We start from the raw sequence: 22,377 nt of genomic DNA, 5'->3' as shown, positions 1-22,377 counted from the left end.
ACGCCGCTTTTCCCCCCCTTTTTTTAATGCCAAGCAGCAACCCCTAATCTGTAAAATAAGGCCAAGATGGAAGTTCCAAAAACTGTAGTTCTTCGCCACTTGAGGCTGACTACAAAAGCTCATCCGATGGACTGTATATGAGAAGTGGACGTTATCACTGTGACAAGTAGTCATTTCAAGAGCTCCCCAGAAAGTTAGGTCGGACCTTACCAGTGCGCAGTGCTGGAACTTCTACATTTCACTCTTTGGCATACTGTGACTTTGTCCTGCTAACCAGCACATCTCACAAGCTGCAGGTACCCTCCTCTGCCCTCTCCATATCAGATTCTCTGGGTGTTTCATAATGGCGATTCATAACGGCACCGCACCAGCGTTTTTGTTTCTCATAGGCCACATGAGCATAATAACAGCCAATGCATATTGAAGGAGTGATAGTGAGAACTAGGGTTCTGCAATTTATATTTCTATACAATTCACTTTACAGTCATTTTACAGTTATATTAAGACACTGATCCTAAAACCTGTATACTGTTGAGATTATCACAATAAAATCCCAACTGACAGAGTATAACATGCTTAAAGAAAACAGAAGATGACGGATGGATGGACTAACAGAACTGAGTCAAACCTAAAAGCAAGGAACCAGCAAGTCAGAGCTAAATAGATAAAAAAAAATGTCAATTCAATTTATGTGTTTAGACCCAAGGGGTGAAGAAGGCAACAAAAGAAATGGCAGAGGTGGCGGACAACAGCAGCTTTTGGCCGTGGCTGAGGAGGAAGAGCAAATGGGGGGGAAAGAACCCTTAACCCAGATGCCAGCTGCAGTGGTGGCTTGATTATTGTATCATATGTTTGAAATGACACACTAGACTGCAACATGTTTGATGCATATCTTTTTTTTGTGCAAATTACAAATATTTATTGTATGGTGTGTTCTTTGTTTTAGGTCATCATTAAACAGAGTTGAACTGACTGTCATCTTCGTGGTGATTGGGGGAAGAGATATCTTCCTGTCAGCTTATGCAGGGCCCATGAGGGTGACAGAACAGCAGACTGATCTACAGCAGATCAGACCAATTCCACTGCTATATTGTCAAGGTGCAGAGTAAGCTAACAACAGCACAGCATTCAAATTACAGGTCAATATATCATGGAAGAAAATAAAACATTGTCTCACCATTCCTTTGTTACCAGATCTCCTTGTTGTCTAAGCGCTCTAATAGCTCTCATCTTCAACATAGTGATTGAGGGAGGAGTTATGAGGGCTCATGTAGGGCGCTTGAGTGTGACAGAACAACTACTGTCTGATCATTTCGTTGAATAACAATTATTTTTCTGTAGTAAATGTTTCTGCTGTACCTGTTCACTGACAATCTCTGTGTTGATCTGCTCTCTCAACTCGAGGCTAATCAGCCTGAAGCGCTCTGACCTTTGACCCTCCCCTCCGCTGCACACTGCGCTGCGATAGGCCTGCAGCACTGGCTGCTGCTTCTCAGGCACCAGCAGGATCTTACTGAGCTCATTGGCCCTGCCCTCACCACAGGTGAGGATCTCCAGCATGGCTCCCGTCAGAAGGACTCCCTGTGGAAGACAGAATCAGATCATTTAATGATGTCAGCATATAAAGGTCCTGTCACTCTTAATATTATTGTATGATAACATCAAATGGTAAACACATTCAATAATTTGAGCTCAGAGTTCAGATTCAGGTTCAAACATAAAACCAGTGGAATGTCCCTTTAAATTTAACCAAATTCAAAGAAAGACTTTGACAGCCCATTCTTTGGAGTTGCTGTCTTAGTCAGAGTCTGTCAAATTCAGACAGTCTCTACTGGAAGACATTCATGTTGTCACTCTGTTGTATTTTGTAAATTATAGTCCCATTTAAAGTGAAATAGACGATAAAGCAGGGCATTTTTTTAGGGCGGGGCTAAGTTGTGATTGACAAGTTGGCGGTACTAGCATGGCGGTTGCGACAGCGGCATTGCTAACACCGAGTCTCTACCACTAGTTGTTCAACATTCGGTTTGCCTGTACTTAAAGACACTGATACTTTTTTTATTTAGATTTAAGTATGTTTTCTGCAAGCCAAAATTTGCAAATTCACCTTGCTAACCAAGCTAGCTAGGTAGTGCTAGCATTAGCTTGTAACTTAGCTTTTGCTATGCTAACAATACCTGGCCCCATCGGGCCTTGCTCCTTCCCAAATGTGCAATGATCTCACCATACTGTGTCTGCTCTCTGCTGGGTTGGGTGTACGGAATGGTTTCGAGGGTATACATTTGTTTTCTTTGGAAATAACCTTTACCTATACTAATTTCACTTCAAATCATACAATTTCTGAGCACATCTCAACCTCAACGAGTCGTCAGTGGAACTCCATAAAGACAGCATTGCAACAATTTGTGTTGTTACTAACTGTAGTTAAGCCAGCTAATAGCTGTCACCACTACCACAAGCTGGTGTTCTGATATGTGGCACTGTGTTATGTGTAGATATAAGTTTGAATCTAGGTTTATGAACTTACCTCCAGATGACGAAATTTGTCTGTAGGTTTTTGTCTTGTGTCGTTTGCCCCCTGAATCCAACTTTGGGCCCCTCCTCCATCTCTGAGAGATGTACTAAAGATAAGACTGTACACCTACAGAACGCACACACACACACACACACACACACACACACACACACACACACACACACACACACACACACACACACACACACACAATATGGGCATCAGTATAACAACATAAGAAGCTAGACAGAAATCTATGCTGCTAAGAATCACTCATTCGTATTGATTCTGTCTCTCTGGCATTAATGCCATTATCATAAAAAATTATAAAAAACATTGGAAACCCCTACCAGAGTATAAAGCCTGCTTTTTTGATTCTATTTAAGCTTTCAGATCCCCTAATGAATACCTAAAAATTGATGTGTTGGTCTGTTACCTTGTTCTTGGTCTGGTGTAGTTTATTTTCTTATGTTTATGTGTCAAACTTCCAGTTATCCGGCTGCGTACCCATAACAAATGTAGAGAAGTTAAAAGATGAAATATCTCCCTCTACTTCTAGTGGACCAGAAGTATAAAGTTACATGAACTGGAAATACTCAAGTTACATACAAGTACCTCCAAATTAAACTCAAGTATGGTACTGGAGTAGCCATGTAGGTTCTAACTGTTACTATCCAGCACTTTTAAAACTAGAGCACAAAGTTCTTCATAGATCGAGCCTCTTAATTTTGCTCTCAAAGTGCACCAGATTGAGGCCTTTCCCTTTGAAAATAACTCCTTTTTTTAAAGAGGTCCCCCACCATAATCTCACAAAATCCTATGGGAGTTGCTGGCATGGCAATTGAGCAGTCCAAAGAGAGAAAGAAAGTGAGCGTGATATGTGTATGAAGTTATGCTATAGCTGTGAATTTAGAAGTGCAGTGTGTGTACAGTTTGTCAGTGAATAAACAACACACAACAAACTGCAACATCAACAGCTACAATCTGCAACACCTCTATTCTCCAGGAGAGAACAGCCCGGGGCTGACCACTCTTAAAATTGTGGAGATAACAGTGGACTTCAGGAGCCCAGTCCACTGCCCGCCGTCACTATACTGAACAAAATGTGTTGTGGAGATCTCGCGTTTCTGGGATCCACAATCTCACAAGACTTTGAATGGGCATGCAACTAAGACTCCTTTGATAAAAACGCGATCACTGTGTGGTTTGGATTAGCCACCAAACAGGACAGAAGCAGACTACAAAGGACAAAAAATAGTTGGAGCCCACCTGACCTCTATTCAGGACTATACACGTCCAGACTCAAACAACAGCAAATTTCTTTCTGCTGGCCTTCACTTTGATGAACAGTTATATAATGTCATAAACAAACCCTGTGCTATAACCCTCTAACCATAAACATCCACCTAACTGTATATGATATATATTGTACCTCAAATACACATTGGTTTAACATTTAGCATTGAAGAGTTACGGCTCGTGTATCAGGCCATGCCTTCAAAAGTTTGTTAACCAATTACAGGCAAACAGTAAATCATACCCAAAAACAAAGTAATCTACATATAGTATGTACCAAGTTTGGTGAAGATTAGATGAAATATGTGTTTAGACGCATATAAAAACAGACGCCACTCTCACACAGCTGAGACGGTTTACCTGGAAGCTCAATAGTCCAATTGTGTAAGTCTGTTGACTCCATATTCGCAGTACATGTCTTAACCGGCAAAACAAATGTGTTTAAGGGATAGTTTTTAATCCTGCTTTCAGGTCAAAGACTGAAACTGCTTTTGGCTGAACGGTAAAAGGTATCAGAGAAAAGAGTCAGACTATTGAAGATGAGGAAAAACTAGATCTGGTCTGTTTTCAATTAACAAGGGTTTTATATAACAGAAAATAAAAAGAAAAGAGAAAGTAAAGCGATCCAAGCGTGATCGATATACTGTGTGTTCGTACGTACAAGACTACTGTATACCATCTTCTTGGAATCTGTTATCCAAGGGACCACTTGCAGTTATAACCTCTGAAATACAGATCTGTCTACGTATGGCTAAAGGAAAGGTATATCTGGACCTGTAAAAAATATGATTATGTATGGTTAAAAAGGAGAGTTTTACCAGAAACTGTAACAGTGAACTGTGGATTCAGAAAAGTCAACGAGAATGTATTTGACTCACTGTTCTCCTCACGGCCCTTACAAATAAAATCTTTGATTGGACTCATGTGGATTCAGCATTCTTTGTCTTTATAAAGATCACAATATAAGAAGAAAACCTCTGTGTGTATTTGTAAAGTAACAGTGACTCACCTCTCTGAGGCTGACTGGAGTGTTGAGCAGCAGGCTGGTTGTGGAGTTGGACAGGGAAAGGTTCTTGACCAGGAACTGCTGGAAAACAGACTGGTTCTTCAACACACTGGCCAGTGTGAAGCCTGCACCCAAACACACACACATACAAGATTATTTCAAATTCAGCTCTCTGTTAATAAATGCATACTTTATTCATAAAAAAGAGGTATTTGATCAGCTTCCTAACATACATACATCTATACATCAAAATATCTCTGATATACAGTACATACAAGTGACCCTGAGGACTGCATTTTAATGATTAAGTGGCAGGCAGACTATTGGTAGCTAACTACTAAGATTCAGTCTTCCTAGAGTAGTATTTTTGATTGCATATCATATACCATAAAGGCTAATTTAGAGTTAGACTCTTGGTAATTATATTTGATGCATTAAAGATTTATTGTCACTGTCTTATTTCTGCAAATGTTTGCTCTACTATAATATTGTCATACCATACATCTCTATGCAAAGCAGAATGAAGGAGCATTTTTCTGGGATCAAGGTGAAATATTGATACTATATATATAAATAACCCTATATATATATATATATATATATATATATAAAAAGGGAATCTATCCTTTGATGTGGCTCACAGATCTGCTCAGTTCAATGGAGGCAGGGAGATAAAGATACATTTAGAATAATCAGACTGAATTGGTTGAATGTATATGGCAGCCAGTGATTGGACATTTGGACAAAACCTCCAAATAGATGTTTCTTACATTAAAGTGGCGGGACAATAGGGTCGGATGATCTTTGTTTTGTGTTAGGGTTTGGTTATGCCCTTAAATGGAGGATTAGAACTGGAGCATAGAGATAGATTTCCAAATATTCTTTCCATATTCTAAAAATCATATAATTATTTATTTCAATATTTTTGTGCATTTCAAAAAGACACTCTTTTTTGTACCTTTTCTAAATCCTGATGTAATTAGTTCTGCTTTGTCACTTTTATAAAATGAGCCCCCTTTAAACAAAATAGTCTGTTTACCAAGAGAGCACTCAAAACACAACGTTATTTGTACTATAGTTCTATATTCACAATTATCTTTTTTTTATCCAATTTTTTTTTTTTATCCCAAATTAATCATCAAGCCCACACAGCTTGCATGTCTGTGCTGTGGTTTGGATAACAAACACAGAGATGTTATTTAGCTGTAAACTGTTGATGGAAAAAGAGGCGTTATGCAATTTACACTGAACAAATAGAGGATAATACATTTCTTGAATCTTGATTAAACAATGGGCCTTCTCTTGCAGTAATATTCTGTATCAGCAGCACATCCCATAAGACACTGAACACAAACTACATAACAGGGCTGCTGATGTCTTTTCAATCCTCCCTTGTCTGTTGAAACCTACATTTTGATTGGCTACTGTTAGTAGTTACCGTTGAAATTTGAGTGCTTGACAAGCTTTACTTCTGGACAGTATGTGTATACTCCCATGTATACACGAAGCATGGCTATATAAATGGCTATATGTCAGACCTTGACTGGTGTTAAAGTTGTAGTCCGGTGGTAAACGGGTTGAACTGAGGCTCTCCAGGTGCTGCTGCAGGGTCTCAAGCTCTTGACCCAAACCCGGCCGCTCAGACGTGAAGAGGCGGTTCTGTTCAACCACTTCACTGATCCGCTCCAGAAGCTGGGTCACACTAACAGAGAGAGATTAAGACATTAAAACAGGAATAGTGTTGATGTGACAGTGTGTGTCGATCAATAAAATACTGTACACATGCTGCTACACTCCAAATAATGTACTTATTTGTTGGAACAAAGATTGGTTACCATAAAATCCAGGGGTTTTACCTTCACTGGCCAACAGATATTCTGAGCCTGTTTAAATAAGGATCAGATGAGGAATTGATGTTGGGTTGTTGTCAGGTTGGTTTTGGTACTGAGCTTTGTGGTAACTGGTTTGGAAAATTGTATCACAACCAACTAATTTGCCTTCCAAATACAATAATGTGGGTCCTTGATGTGTTTTTAATAAGCTTTGGACAACTGCTGGTTTAAGGCCCAGACACACCAAAGCAACATCAGAGAACTAACTCTGACAAAAATGCGTTGCCTCAGTTCGCCCTATCTTTGCCAGAAGGTTGCCCTTGAACACATCGCAAAGATTACAGCCAAAGACCAACCAGCATGTCTGTCCTGCACCTGCATGAGAGGACATATCTTCCCATATCAGCAGTGCTGGTGGTCTGCATTCTTCAATCAAAAAACGAAACCCGAAAACCTAGGACTGTTTCCTTTCGGTGTAGTTTTCTGTTGGTATTGGTGGTCAATAACATGTTGACATGTCTGGAATTCCTTTTCAAGTCCATACTTCAAAGCTATCTACAGAAAGAATGTGGTCATGTCTCAATGGTTAATGTGAAGTTGCAGGTTATATTCCTGGGACATAAAGTATATCCCTCCTGTCCTGAATAGCACACATTTAAACAAATAAGGAAACACAAATAACTGTATAAATGATAACAATTAAAAAATACAAAGGAGGCACGTTATGATAATAAGTGTATCACTTATGCAAATTTAACTTAGCGCAGCCACAAGTGCGCATCAACCCAGAGAAGCAGTACTTTCAACAAATTCTCAGAACTATAATAGAAAACTCTGTGTTTTAAAATAAGTGCATTCCCTGAGGCTACTAGGTTCTAAAATTTAGTTTTTTGATTTATGTTATCTTTAATAATCATGGTACTTTGTGTATTCTAATATCTTCTCATTAGAAATCAAAATCGAGAAGCATCTTAATTGTCAAAGGCAAACTGACCAAGCCAATCAAAAGTATTAGAAGATGGTATGACTTGAAACTGAAGGAGACCGATCCAGTTCAAAAACATTAACAAATAAACAGACAAATAATTAAAAGACATGTTATGAGACTGATCAGTGATTGCTGACAGAATCTACTCACGTGGAGTTCTTGTACTGCAAGAAACCAAATTCATCCCTTTGTCCATCAGGGCACAGGGACTGCATGATGGGAATAATGCCAGCCGAGGTGAGTGGGGCGGCGCTGTAAAAGGCTGGACATGAGGGAGGAATAAAGGGGACAAAAAGAGAAGACACAAAACCACGGACAAAGGAAGAGGATGTGGCAGGTGGCAAGGAATACAGAGGATACAGATAGAGGAAAAGAGGAGAATGAGGACCAAACAGGACAAAGAGGATGAAAAAGCAGAGGGAGAGATTCTGTGTTAGAGTTGGAAAGGAAGAGATGTCAGATGAAACACCTGAAAGGCAGCACAGCAGCTAATGGCCAGAGAGGCTCCCACATGTCAATGCTGAATACACTGGCCTTTAATCATTTTGTTGCACAAAAAAGCCCATGATGTTTTTCCTCATTTGTCTCTAAGTGCTGGCTGGACAAGCTCTCCACCAGGAAAAAAGAAACTTCAGCTGTCGCTTATAGCCCAATATGTCCATGGTTACTGCTGCTGAAGCTTGTCTGTGTGTGTGGCGCTTTATATGTTCAACCACAAAAACACTTCCTATTGTCCTCCAGCTCACTCTCTCTGTCATGCCATCCATATTATCCACTTATGCCTTTCTGAAGAATGGATGAAAGGATAGCAACTAGTCTGGTGCACGAATACATCTGCATCTGTAACAGGTGTATAAAGAACTAATTAATGACTGACATTATTATAAAACACATTTGTACAGAAATGTATTTATGTGTATTTAAATACAGAATATTTTATATGTGTATTTTATATTTATTTTTCTGCCGTCAAGCTCTTCATACATTTTGAGGATATGAATGAACAGTATTGAGAGCTCCTGATCATGATTTGCACATATGTATGAACAGCTTAAATGGGTTAGGATTATGCAGTTTGCTGCATAATACTCTCGCACACAGGCGACTGATTGCATGATTCTCCTGGCAGAGAAGAGGTCTTGCAATAATTTATCAATTGATTATTCAACAATATACAACCTCATAGTGCCCTGGAGGTACTGGGAAATGTTGACATGAAGTAGGTAAATTCATTCAGTTCATTGACATCTGTCCTCTCTGACCAGCAAGCTCTGAATATCACCAAGGCAAGGTGTTAAACACAGGTTAGAATTCATCAGTAAGTGAAACATGAATTGTAAAGAGACAACTTTAGGTAAACAAGCCACTGTATGGGGAAATAATTACATGGAAGGAACAGCAATTTTTTTAAATAAGCCAGCTGTTTTCACAGACTTAGTCAAATACACAAGGTGTCAAACTGTCTCTGTGCCAACAAATCATCCAAACACACAAGAACTACACGACAAGACACACAGGTAGGGACTGCCGATAAAAAACATACAACCAGCATAGATATGTTTTGTATAATTATCACATTTAGGGACACTGCAGAGAAACATAATGTAGGGAAAGCTACTGTTGGAAGCTTTTGTAAAATGCTAAAAGAAAAACATAAACTAGAAGTGTCAGGGTTTAGTGAACTTAACTCACAAGGAGAGGTATATACATTTTCAACTATGTGAACACACAGATACAGTTGTAACCCCGACTATTCAGTCATTCAGTGGCTCATAATACTTGAAGAATTTTGAAAAAGTGAACTGATGGTAGAGGTAGGAAATATTTTTTGCAAATGACATGGTGGAATAAAACAACAAGCACGTATAAAGTTAAAACAGCCTGTAACAGAGGGCACTGCTGCTTAGCTGCATTCCAGTCAGGGGTAGGGAAGACATCCTGCGCCATCTTTGATTTTCAGACTGCCCCCGGCATCATTCGATTTAGCGCCCAAAAACAACACTTCAAGTGAAAAAGGCGCCAAGCATCTTAATCACTATGAAGGGAGCCAAAGGAGCAAGTCAGGTGATGTTGCTAAAGCTACAAAGTCTGCTAATAGAAGAGGTTGGCATAGAGAGATGAAAAAACTAAACATCAGATCAGACCCACAGACCACAGCGTTGTTAAATCATAAAACTTTGATATTTAACCATTTTGGAAGGCCCGGATCCGCTGGCTACACCTGAACCCCAGAAATATAGCCCCTTTCTCCCAGAGGCTTATCCGTTGTCAGACCAATGGGTTCCAGAATTGCTAACATGGTGTATACGAACAGTGAGCACTTTCACTGTAACAAATGCTGCACCATCTTAGAACATGTTTCGAAATTCAAGATGTATTTGTCTCATACCCATATTACTCAATATGTCCCAAAAAAACCTGGTTTGGTATAATCTACAAGATGTGCTTAAAGGTTAGTTTGCAATAATAATAATTATATTGATAAGAAGAATTCAGTGTGCTTGTAAGTTTGACTACATCTGCCAGCCTGTAGGACACATTTAATCCTTAATTTTAATCCTTCACAGCAGTGCAGAAGTTCAGCAGAACTTTTTTAAAGTCAACCTTGCAAAAAATCCCCAGAGAAGGACAAGGCCCGGGTAACTGGTTCGGTGCCGGCAAGGAGCACCATGCAACTCAATCAATGCTACGTCAACCTCTGATTGCAGTGGTACGCACACGACGGAGATGATGACCAAAGTGAACTGGTAAAGCAGATTGCACAGCATAAATTTACCACATGAAAGATGGAAAACTGTTGATTTAAGTAAAAAAACGATGCAGTGCTCATATCGAATTGGTGGATAAAGAACCAAAACCGCCAAATACGAAAACAACCAGACTCCCTGAGGGGGTTGGCATCAATTTTATCATTATACATTCATTCTATCCATTTCTAATCGATAACTTAAAGGAAGACCTAACATACCTTTAAGATTTTGTATTTATGAGCCACTGTGTGACTGAAGTGTGCTGTTTTTGGAAGATGGCCTTCCTTGGTACATACAGTAGTATAGATCTGGGTTAGGTAAACATATAGTGTATATAAACACAGACAGAGAAACACACAACCACAAAACAGGATTAACACACCCTGGTTAAATTAACCAAGAGATTAAAATGTCATTAATGTATCATGTCAGCCATGATCAGTAATGAGGATAGAATTAGTCCTAGGGATGATGAAACTTACACACTGGTCCATCCAACACGTTAAGAACATGCATCACGCACAGGAAAGAAAGAAACAGCCAAAAAAGTGAGAAACAAAAAAAGAACAGCAGACACAAGACAAAGGTGGAGTAAAACAACAAAGACAAAAAGCATCAATAAAGTGTGTACCAAAATGGCTTCAGACAACAGTGAGAACAAACTACATCATAAACAAAAGAAAACTAAGGACAGTGAAAGACGCTACCAAAAGCTGAATAAATGACACAAAAACTACAGCACATGGTGAGAGGTAAATCACAATTACATGTGTTTACAATGCATGACAATACTGTACAGAACATTTGAAACATCTTTATGACAGACGGATCTAGGCAAACTTGAATCAGCAATAAAGTTAACTTTTTTAGATTTAAGGCAAAACAGGAGGGACAGAATACATAATTCTAACACCAGTATACCTGTGCAGTCCTCCACCATCCATACCTCAATCCTATTTTCCCTCACTTCCCTAGAACCATCCAAAGAGCTGCACATTTTCAACAAAGATTTACTGAATTCTTCCACTTTCTAAGATTTCGGAGATATTGAAAGGATACTGTACCAATCTTCTTAGTAAAGTGTACCTCAAAATCAAGATTAACAAGGGCTCTATTTTTGTGGAGGCGGAACCACCAGCCCAAGTAGCACTCTGGATAGTTTGGTGTTTTCCTGACCTAAAATTTGCTTTGCCGTCTGTTTCGCAGCGCAAAGATTTTGTGAGAATAAACGTTTTAGAACCATGTCTGTGTCTGGAGCATCTATGTGTTGCCAATTTGAGGATTTTATCAACAACAAACTAAATATTTTAAACAAATGTACATACAACTAAATCCTGCTTAGAGGTTAATGAAGTATTTAAATGTAACACTCCACAACCTGTGGGTGCATTAAATTGGCATTAAAGAAACTATTTTAAGTTTGAAGTTTTTATTTGTCACACACTCAACATATCCCTACATTTTACAGTGAAATGCTTTGTTGGCCCCTGAAGTGCTGTGTTGGACATAATAAATGTAAAAAAATGACAATATATACAAAGATGAATAACAAATCAAATATATGCATGACTAGAGATAAGATAATGTGTGCAAATATTAAATATGAAATATGGTGCAAACATTAGAGGGGAATGGTGGAGGAAATTTTAAACAACATCAGAGGCGTAGTCTATCAGAAGCCCTGGCAGTGTCCTTGTTCAGGATTTGGGATGGCCTGTGGAAAGTAGCCCCTCTTTAGCCTCTCTGTTTTGTCCAAATGACTGTGGAGGCGATTACTTTCTACAGTGTATCGTGTAGGCTTAGAAATGCTTCCCCTTTGGAAAGTCTGACCAACCGCATCACTCTCTGCAGGGCCTTGCAATCCTGCTGGATGCTGCTGCCATAGTAGACGGTGATGGTCACCGACAATATATTCTCCACTGTGTAGGTGTGGAACGTTTTGAGTGAACACTAGATCAGATGTGGTCGTTTACCAGACGACTGAGGCACTTCATGACCAGGGAGGTGAGCGCCACTGGATGGCAATCATTCAGGCAGACTCGGCGAGCAATCCTGGGCGCAGGGACACTGGTGGACTTTTTGAGACTAGTGAAGACACCAGACTGTGCCAAGGAGAGGGTGACGATGGTAAACTAGGCACTGATCAGCACAGGCCTTGAGCTTGTGTCCGGGTATGCCGTCTGGTCCTGCTGCCTTCTGAGGGTATACCCTACTCTCTGTCTGAGGCATTCACTTCTGCTATGTGTGCCTTTAGGCTAGCAGTAGTGCTGTTAGCTTTGAAGCAAGCTTAGAAGTGATTAAGTTTGTCTGCCAGAGAGGCGTCAGCACTCACCGCAGGTCGGTATTTACTGCTATAGGACCTGCTATAGGAAGCGGCCACATAATTTACGCCTGCTTTGTGTTTGTAAAATACATTATAGGGCATTTGCCTTTTTACAGGTTAATTATGATTATTTTGAACCTGTGCCAGTGGTTACTTTACCAGTGAAGTACGATTGATTTCTTAATTATTTTATTCATAACGCACTGCTTTGACTGGCACCAGGTTACATCTCTGAACTGCTCATCCTCTATTTCATGTCCGGACCCTTCAGACCTGGTGACCAATCACTGCTCTCCACCCCAGGCACCCAGTTAAAGAACATAGCTGATCAAGCATTTTCAGTTGTTGGTCCTTAATTGTGGAATAGTGTGCCTCTTGAGATCTTACCCCTCCATTGATACCTTTAAAACCATCGAAGTTCCTGCTTTTCTGCCTACCTTCCTTGACAGGAATTGCTGGCTTTTTCTGCCTCAGACCCAGGAGGATGAAGAAAAGGACCAGCGGGATGAAGATCTCAAAGGCCAGCACCCACTGGAGGGGAAAAGGACAAAATAGACAAGATTATTTCCAATGAAACCTGGCCAGAGCCAAGTCCAGTTTCAGTGAAGTGATCCTGCTGCAAGGTTGACTTCAGTCACGGTTCTTTATCATGAAACTGCTTGTCAGTTCCAATCTCCCTGCTCATGGATCTCACTGTGGAATAGATTGAGTTTGCCTGCTGTCACAAATCCATTCATTACATAAGGGAGGGAGTGTGAATGGTATCGTCTGCTATACATGCAGTATCTGCTAAGGGATGCCACTGTTAAAACCTTTCCATAGTGTAGTTTACATCCTGCACTGTTTGCTAATATGTGTGGTTGCTTCCTCAGGGTGCATAAAAATACTTAAAAACACAGATTTGAGCATTTACTGACTACTGCACCTTCTGTCCTAATACACACAAGTTAATAATTAATATCTGATCAATACCACAATGTACATAGTGAATTCAAACAAAAATGGCTTCCTCTTCTGTCCTTAGCTTGTATTCCCTTTGTTATTCCTGGTGTAGGAAAGATACTGTCAATAGCTTAGAATCCAAAGCCTGCAAAAACTTGCAATTCATTAATCACATTTAGGCTGAGAGGAGTTATTATTTTGATATTTAAAGAGAGCAAGTCAGTTAAAATACACCAAAGGAGTAATTAGTCTGTCTGAATACAAATTATTTAGGATTAAATTAGCAGATCATTAGAATCAGAATCAGGTTTATTGCCAAGAAGGTTTTCACATACAAAGAATTTGCGTGGTATTTTAGTGCATAATGAAAAGTCACATACGTTTTAGAAATGTAGAGAGCTGTACGGTGTTTAATACTTCCTCTGCTGTTCTTGGTAAGGGTTTTTTCAGTAGAGCAGCACATGGCATGGCATGTCTCCAGTAAGATATCTTTAAGCACAGGAGACAGCTGGTCAGCACAGTGCTTCAGGCTACATCCAAAATACAACTTGTTAATTTTAAGACGCATCATTTTTGCTACGATTACGCTTAGCGCCCATGATACAGCGGCATTTTAGAACTCCTAAGACGAGAATGGTACAATCGCTGCTGAAGCCATTTTAGCTTCAAAACTTCAAGGTTGCATTTTAGTCTGAACCTGCAAAAACTGAGACCTTTGTAAAAGATGACACGCACACGTTTGTTTCTTGATTTGGTCTCATCAGTCACAACGGGTCCTTCCCTGATTTGTCACGCCCTTATTACGCAAACCTTTTTGCAGAAGAAAACAAACATTAGCCTAATTTCAGTGATTAATTAGATTTTTAGGCGTAGTATTATGGACAGAGATTATTTTTGAATATATATTCTGAAGGAGATCTTCTTCTTTTGTTTTAAATGCCTTTTCAAAACAAAAAAGTAGTAGTGTGGATGTAGCCTCAGTTTGGAAGGTAAGCTTGCACTGGGCCTCCTGCATGTTGGACTGTGGTAATGTAAACACTGACTAGAATGAAGGACGCAAAATCAGTAGAACGGCATTAATAAATAAAAATATTCCAGATTAGGAGCACGGTGCTATAGAATCCTCACTTCAGCCACTATTAGTGTAGAAACAGAAACCTACACCTTTTGTTTTAAAGCTGGCTAACCAGGCTTCCATAAACACTGATTGAAAACAAAACCACAGAATAAAATCAGTCAAAAGTCTAGATTATCAATCAAAAGATCTTTATTGAGAACATAGGAAAAATAAAAAGATCGAAGTAGACTAGATTTTTAGAACAGAGCATATAAAATGGCTGAGTATCTGCACTTTGTTAGAGATAGAAAACAGAGACCGATCCTGACCAAATACAGGCTCAGTGACCACCAACTGACAGTAGAGACAGGAAGACACAGGCAAGCTGTGGTATTCCAAAATCCATGTTGTGGCAGAACGAGAAACCGATGGTGGTGATTAACCCGGTATACACCCACCCATACTTCAACCTTTATCATTAAGTGTCCTGAATTCACAGGATTCAACGTATTCCTGGAATGAGCTAGTTGTGTAAATGGTGAATGTGTGAGTGTGTGTGTGGGTGTGTATGTGTGTCTGGGATACGCCAACATAGTAGTGCTGTCTTGTTGCAATATCCACACAGAACCATGGGAACCATGACGTCTTTGTGTGTCTGTCATCGACATCCACACACACGTCCACACACACACACACACACACACACACACACACACACACACACACACACACACACACACACACACACACACACACACACACACACACACAACCCCCCCACACACACACACACACAGATACACACAAAAACACACAGCTGGGGTCTGTGTGTTTGTGCCTGTGAAGGTCATGACAAACAAACAGGCCTTTTATATAAACAAGAAACCACTGACACACACACAAATACACACACACACACACACACACACACAAAAATCCCATCTAACATTATCAAGTACTTTCAAATGATAGGACTTTGGACATGAGTACACAAGCACTCTACAGCTTCATACAACTGAACACAAATACTCAATATGAAACAGTGTATTGATTTCCATGTCTTAACAGACCAGAAGCAAACGTCTGATCTGAATATATAAACAGTAGAGTGCTCTGTGAATGTGTCTAATGCTGCAGTTTCCCTCCACTTCTAAATTTACATGTTAGAGGTCAAATTTCCTGCAGACACCATCTCACCACCACTGTTGCTCAGAAATCATCTGCCACTAATATTCTAATATCAACAAGGACTCCTATGACTGTGTGTAATGTAGAACAGGTCCTAGTGATGAACTCACAGAAAATATCACCAACTCTGTAGCTTTGTAGCATCTTTTGGCTCACTGTTCTCTCAATAATCCGGTGTCCAGGAGAGTGATCCCATGTTTAGAGCTTGATCTGCTGACCCCAGAAGGCCAAATAATCAAGTCGTCATAAAGATGCACCAGAACTTGAGATGTTTATTACATCTGGCAATATTTTCATTGTTTTTGCTATATCATTGCAGTAATAACTCGATACTGGGTGGATGATACAACCTGTTGATCGTCTGACTGCTGTTTTTCTTGAACAGTGAGATTTCTTTTTAGCAAATTCACTGTCCTAAAGTTATATAAGTAATGTTGTTCTGTAGCCAAATTAATAAGCACAACCTGTAGCAACTGTAGAACCTGAAATTAACATAAGCAGCAGGACACATTAAATGTTGATTAAATGTATCTGATGCATTAAAAAACAACTGTATTCTCCTGGCCTGTACTCCGTACAGTGTTTTTCAATAGACATTTATTATTTTTCACAATTAAACTCAAAATCTTGATGATTATGTTGTTGATATTTAAACATACGATTTTACTGAACTGCAATAACACACTGTCGACTTTCAGTCATAGAGTCATCTTTTACCTCACAAACAATCAGAACAGACACTGGCTTACAGAGCTGACCAGAAAACTCTTTCATTACAGAATTATTGTCTGTCATGTTAGTTATTCCATGGCCATTGAGGATTCTCATTTCTTACTGGCTGGCCTGGTCTGGATGAACTTTTAGTCCGAGCTGTTTGTTTACAGCTCTAAATGACTGCATCAGTTTTATACTGCATGTAAAGGCAGCAACCGTGAGGCTGAAGCTGTGTTTCCAACAAGCAGATCAGTCCAGCCCAGTCTAGCCCAGTGTTCCTCTCTTTGGTTGCTGTTGACATGATTCAGGGAATGTCCCATAGGAGATGATGTCACTGCAGTTTCACACGCTGTCACTACGGCGATAAGGTGAGAATCCACCCTAGACTGAGAGGAACTGGTAACAAAAGTGAGTCTAATCAAGCAGTGCTGTACAATGCAGGGGAAGGACGGTTTAACTAAGGACCATAAGTGCACCATAAGTGGTCTTTGGTAGTATCCCTCACATAGCTGCAGCTGATTTAATCTGCCACAGGTGATGTTTGTCATTTGAACCAGTGAAGGGGCAGAGTCAGTGTCAGCAAAAAATATGAAGTCTGCTCCATAAATGTTTTCTATTTGCTAACCTTGCAGCCTGCAGCTTAGCAGGTCCGGGTATTTTGCCGACTAGGAACAAGATCCAAAATGGAACCGGCCATCAAAAGCATAATTTATACCAAACTCAGTAAAATCACTTCATATTGGCTTAAAACATCCTGATTATGCATAACATCAACGGATATGTTCATTGTTTCATTCTTTGGTTCAAGATAGAATGGCCTTAATACTGCTAGGGGGAACAACTTGTTAACTCAACACACACAACAAAATAAGATTTTCTACTGTATGTGAACACATAAAACCAGTTTCAAGTCAGAGATGGACACATCCACTCTTCATGCATTCACTCACACACAAACTGACTGTACTGTCCATTAGCAATCACAAACACACACTCACTTATGCACCAAGATGCAAACACCAATGACGCCATTCAGAACATTTGGAATGACAATGGAAGCTATGTTTCAAGCTTAAAGAGTCTGTGAGGGTGGGAGGGTGAACAACACACACACACACACACACACACACACACACACACACACACACACACACACACACACACACACACACACACACACACACACACACACACACACACACACACACACACACACACAGAGAGAGAGAGAGTGTTAAGAGCTGTGGAGATAGACAGACTTGTTCATGCTATGACTCGTACAACAGGTCTGAACAATCTGTTTGCACGGGTGGTTCTTGGTTCCCGCTGTCCCCACAAAAAAGGGGCAACAAACATGAACAAAATGTACATACATACAAGTTTTTGTCATTTGACTTCTATAAATGACAGCTCTTCTGCGACAACTGAAAATGATGTCAACAGTACAGATACAGCACTTGTAACTGATAGGTTGGGGCAAAACATCCTCTAACAGTAGCAGGATGTCAGATTGACTGACTGAAAACAAAATGGTAGTTCCGTCAGATTTTCTGGTTATGGCTTTGATGTATACAACACTGTAAAACACCAGTGTTGCATTTGGCAGGGACTTTCATTCTAGTTTCATAGTTTAATATCAGGACAAGGTGAGGTCATATTATCAGGTTCAGCTTGAAATGTTTGTACATTTCATGCTGAACATGTACACTCTGTGTCCCTGCAGAGTGTACATGTACACTCTGCAGGGACACATACCTGGATTTTAGTGAACCATTCACCCACACATTCAGCCAACTCTGTAATACAAAGGATCTCTAACTCTGCTGCATCATTAAGCAGACGCTCACCACTCATTAGTAAATTAATTATTGAGAGGGCTGATCATGACTCTGCAATGAGCTGATGAGGTAGGGGGTTCAGAGATCACTGAGAGGGAACTAAAATAGACCAGTGCCTAAAAGTGATCATCCTAATGCAGCACACTGAGGACATGTAGATAAAGCTGTGGGAGGATAGGTTTACTCATGTTAACCTATTAAAACCCATACCCCATCTCTGACACCATACCCATGGATGCACTTAAAAATGCAAACAAAGCATTATCCAAATGTGCACATTTGCAGCAGGAACAGCAACATTATGTTATTAAAAGAGTAACCATGGAATAGTCATAGTATAGCAGCTTACCCACTAATAAAGCATTTATGTTACTTAATACCATAAATGCTGGTGTTTTATTGTGGAGCAGGAAACTTGTGACACTATCAATTCTTCTGTTTTTTTAGTTAAGTAATCAATTACAGAATTTTACCATTGGTAACATTTACCTAATACCGAGCTGTATTATTTGGAATTACTGTACCGACATCCAAAATGAATTTCCTGCTTTAAAAGGTTGACTGTGAGTCCTTAAATGTGTAATACACACACACAAACCGTGAAGATGTTTTGAGTTTGTTTTACTTCATTTCCTTTTTCACTTGCATTCAGTATTAAAACAGTCATCTCCCCAACATGACATGACCACATACACACACATGCAGGCCTGCACGTGCACACGCACCACACACACAATACAATGGCCGGATCACTCAGCAACAGGTACAGAGCACGGGGAGATTGGCTGAGTCAGAACAGGGGCTGGTGTCCTCATGCCCTTATTACTACTACTGATACTGCCAAAGGACTGCAGCAAGTTTTGGATGAATCATCTTGTTAGTCTACGTTTGTGTTAAGTGATGAGATCACAGAGCAGACCAGTTATATAGTCTAACTGGCCAAACGTAGACCGTAGAAACGCTCAGTGGTAGATCAGTGTGGTAGGATCGGCGGTTCGATCCCTGACTCCTGGTAGTCCATGTCAATGTGCCCTCAGGCAAGACACTTAGCCCAAAGTAGATCCAGAAGGCTGTGCCATCGGTGTGAGAATGGGTACGAAGGGTCGTGATGGACAGGTGGCACCTTGCATGGTAGCTCCTCCCATCAGTGTGTGAATGACTGAATGGTGACATGTAGTGTTAAAGCACTTTGAGTGGTCTGAAGACTAGAAATGCACTATACAAGTACAGTCCATTTACCATTTATTCTAGTGGCACAATCGCAAGATGATTGTGTAGAATGATCATGTGTGAAGCCAGTTTATTGATCTCAGTGAAAATTTCGTTTTTTAAAGGCTATGCACCAACAAATACAGATTAAAGCAGAATATTTCAATCAATCAATAGATAAAAACATGTTTTGAATTTTGGAAATGATTACATCTATGTTTGTTCAATACATTTTGACTTTTTACGACATCTCTCTTATTGGAAACACTTTGATCACACGGGTCGGACCCATTCCTATGCAGCCACCACTGGTATCTAATATGATATTTTTCACTGCCTGTTTGCATTGTCAAACCAAAAAGGTTATCTTCACGTCACCCGTCTGCCTCTACTCTTAGTGTGCGGAGAGCCGCATACAGTCCGGCACTTGGTGACACGAGAGAGCGGAGGATATTAGAAGGTAACTTCTGTATTTTTCTGTATAACTTTCTGACACTGGTCCAGTTTTGGGGTAAACTCCATCTTCATTTACATCCACCAGAAGTGCTTGTTCTTGCCACTTCAGGTTCTGATTGTGACTCTAAGTCACAATCAGTGACTTAGAGCCTAAGACAAACAAGCCTAAGACTGTGAAGCCTCTCCTCTGGACAGTAACTATGTGGTCTGTTCCCTAATAGAAAGGCAGCCCAAGCTACACTGAAATGACACTGAAATTAGCCCCCATTCTTTAAGTCATATTTAAGTGACATTGAAAAGGGTCTCCTGTGATACACAAACAATCATACAGTAGATGCTATGTGCTACAACGTAGCTCTTTTCTAACCCTGATCACTTCAACCACTGAGCTACCTTTCACTTTCACTTTTCAGCAAAGCTATAAAATCTGCACCGCTGAAGAGATGGGAGAAACCAAGCTGGCTCATTAACCACATGTTCTATTAAAGTCACCTGAAACAAACTGGACTTCACAAAGTAAATAAAGTGAAGTGGGTTGAACATAAAAACAGGTAAAGAAGAGTGAGTTGTCCTGAGAGCTCTTTGACGTTAACCAGGTTTTTTCAAGTTTGGGCAGGTGCTGAAAAAAACCTTGTATAACTTGAAATATATACATTTGAAGTAATATAATAAAGTGCCATGTAAGAAATGAAACTGAATTCTGTTATGTTTGGTATATAATTGTAGATATTTCACTTTGAACAGACTTTAACTTTATGGGTGCCAGTGGGCTTCAGTTGTGTGTGTTCATGTGTGAAAGATAAATATATGTGTGATGTAGTACAGTGGTCAGATACTGATTTAATGTGCTGTCTTGTTTGGCTTTATGGCAGGCTTGGCCCTACTGTCTTCTGTAACTGTATGTGGCTTACTTGGGTAACAGGGCACACAATAGTTGGACAGTGCACCAGGGGTGGACTGGTCACAGGATACAAGAGGCCCTTCCCAATTTGGACTGATCATCATTTTTGCCAATTTTCCTCCTGAAAGTGACAAACTGTGACTAGTGTTCCAGCTCACTGAGGCTTGTCTGACCGGTCATGTTTTGATTCAGTGACATGCTCATACAAAGTGAGGATGTCACTCCCAGTACGTCCCTGCTGTGAACTGATGTCAGTTAAAAAATGTTTGCTCTGTCTCGGCACAAATGCAAAACTCTGTTTATGTGTTTAGGTGAAAGCGCATTGACCTGATGGTGAGGGAGCAGCATGAGTGAGAGCCTGTTAAGACAATAAACCATTTGACTTGCTCCTACCTCATAACAAAAATTCATCCATGGGTTTGTGTTATTAAGATTAGTGTTTGTTTAACTGTTGTTGTTGTTGGAACTGCCAAAAGTGTGGAAGTCATTTTTAACAGCGACCAAACAGCTTCAGTTGCATTACCACCACCCTCTGGACAGGAGACACTTCACTCCTATCACTAAATTAGCAATCAGCAGTTCCTGTTTGCGACGTACCCATTGATGTACAGACACCCACACAGTAACTGGGTTCTGGATACGGAAGAATGGGATGATTCTCAGGCAAGTTGGCTAGAGTTGTGAGGAGCATATTTTTTCTATGATTTTTAAGTTGGCTCATGGGCTTTCGAAAATATCCTCTAAACCTCTAAACGTGCATAATCAGACAAAATCTATCTGTGTCTGTATTGTGTTATGACTCCAACGAGGAATCTTGAGGTTTTGGGTTTTATTGAACCTTAATTGCATCCATGAACATGCTGCTGTGTTATTAATTACAACTTCATGTTGCTTTTAGAAAATCAGCAGGCACTCGTCACTTTCACATCATTCAGTGTCTTTTTTAAATGTTACAAATATTTTAATTCTAAATTTATTTAAATGGTAGTGTACAAACTTTTATAAACACTTATTAATACAACACAGTCCATAGCATAGTCTAGTACACAGTGAGAGGTAACATGACTGTCATTGACTCTTTTTAAAAGATCCATCCATTAGGGGGCTTCATTTGTTGTATCTTGTTGGTTCAAAATAAATATGTTTATCAGAACATGTTTCGTGTCTGGATGTATTGCTTAAATGAATGACATCAGATCAGACCATCTCTGCAAAGCTGCATTCTTAATCATACAACCTGTCGTTGGTGATTATTTTTCACTACCAGCTCTTTATATCTAAGATCAATTGGATGAAATCTTATTGGAAAGAGGTTTCCACAAGTTTGATTAAAATGCTCATTCTTGGCAATGACTAAAACGA

General features: G+C 39.9%; 1 protein-coding gene across 1 annotated transcript in view; it reads right to left on the bottom strand.

The window, feature by feature from the left end:
* The window catches only part of abca2 (ATP-binding cassette, sub-family A (ABC1), member 2), an 87,671-nt gene that overhangs the window by 47,804 nt on the left and 17,490 nt on the right, over positions 1-22,377 (bottom strand). Inside the window, exons 2-7 of the mRNA XM_054610126.1 lie at positions 13,148-13,241; positions 7,788-7,899; positions 6,356-6,519; positions 4,821-4,942; positions 2,528-2,641; positions 1,360-1,581 (exon numbers count right to left, since the gene is read on the bottom strand). Coding sequence (XP_054466101.1) covers positions 1,360-1,581; positions 2,528-2,641; positions 4,821-4,942; positions 6,356-6,519; positions 7,788-7,899; positions 13,148-13,241 — 828 coding nt within the window. The remainder of the gene's footprint in view (positions 1-1,359; positions 1,582-2,527; positions 2,642-4,820; positions 4,943-6,355; positions 6,520-7,787; positions 7,900-13,147; positions 13,242-22,377) is intronic.

Source organism: Anoplopoma fimbria, chromosome 13, assembly GCF_027596085.1.
Source record: "Anoplopoma fimbria isolate UVic2021 breed Golden Eagle Sablefish chromosome 13, Afim_UVic_2022, whole genome shotgun sequence".
NCBI classification, from domain to species: domain Eukaryota; kingdom Metazoa; phylum Chordata; class Actinopteri; order Perciformes; family Anoplopomatidae; genus Anoplopoma; species Anoplopoma fimbria.
The sequence above is the reverse complement of the archived record's forward strand: the minus strand, read 5'-3'. Positions and strand labels throughout refer to the sequence as shown.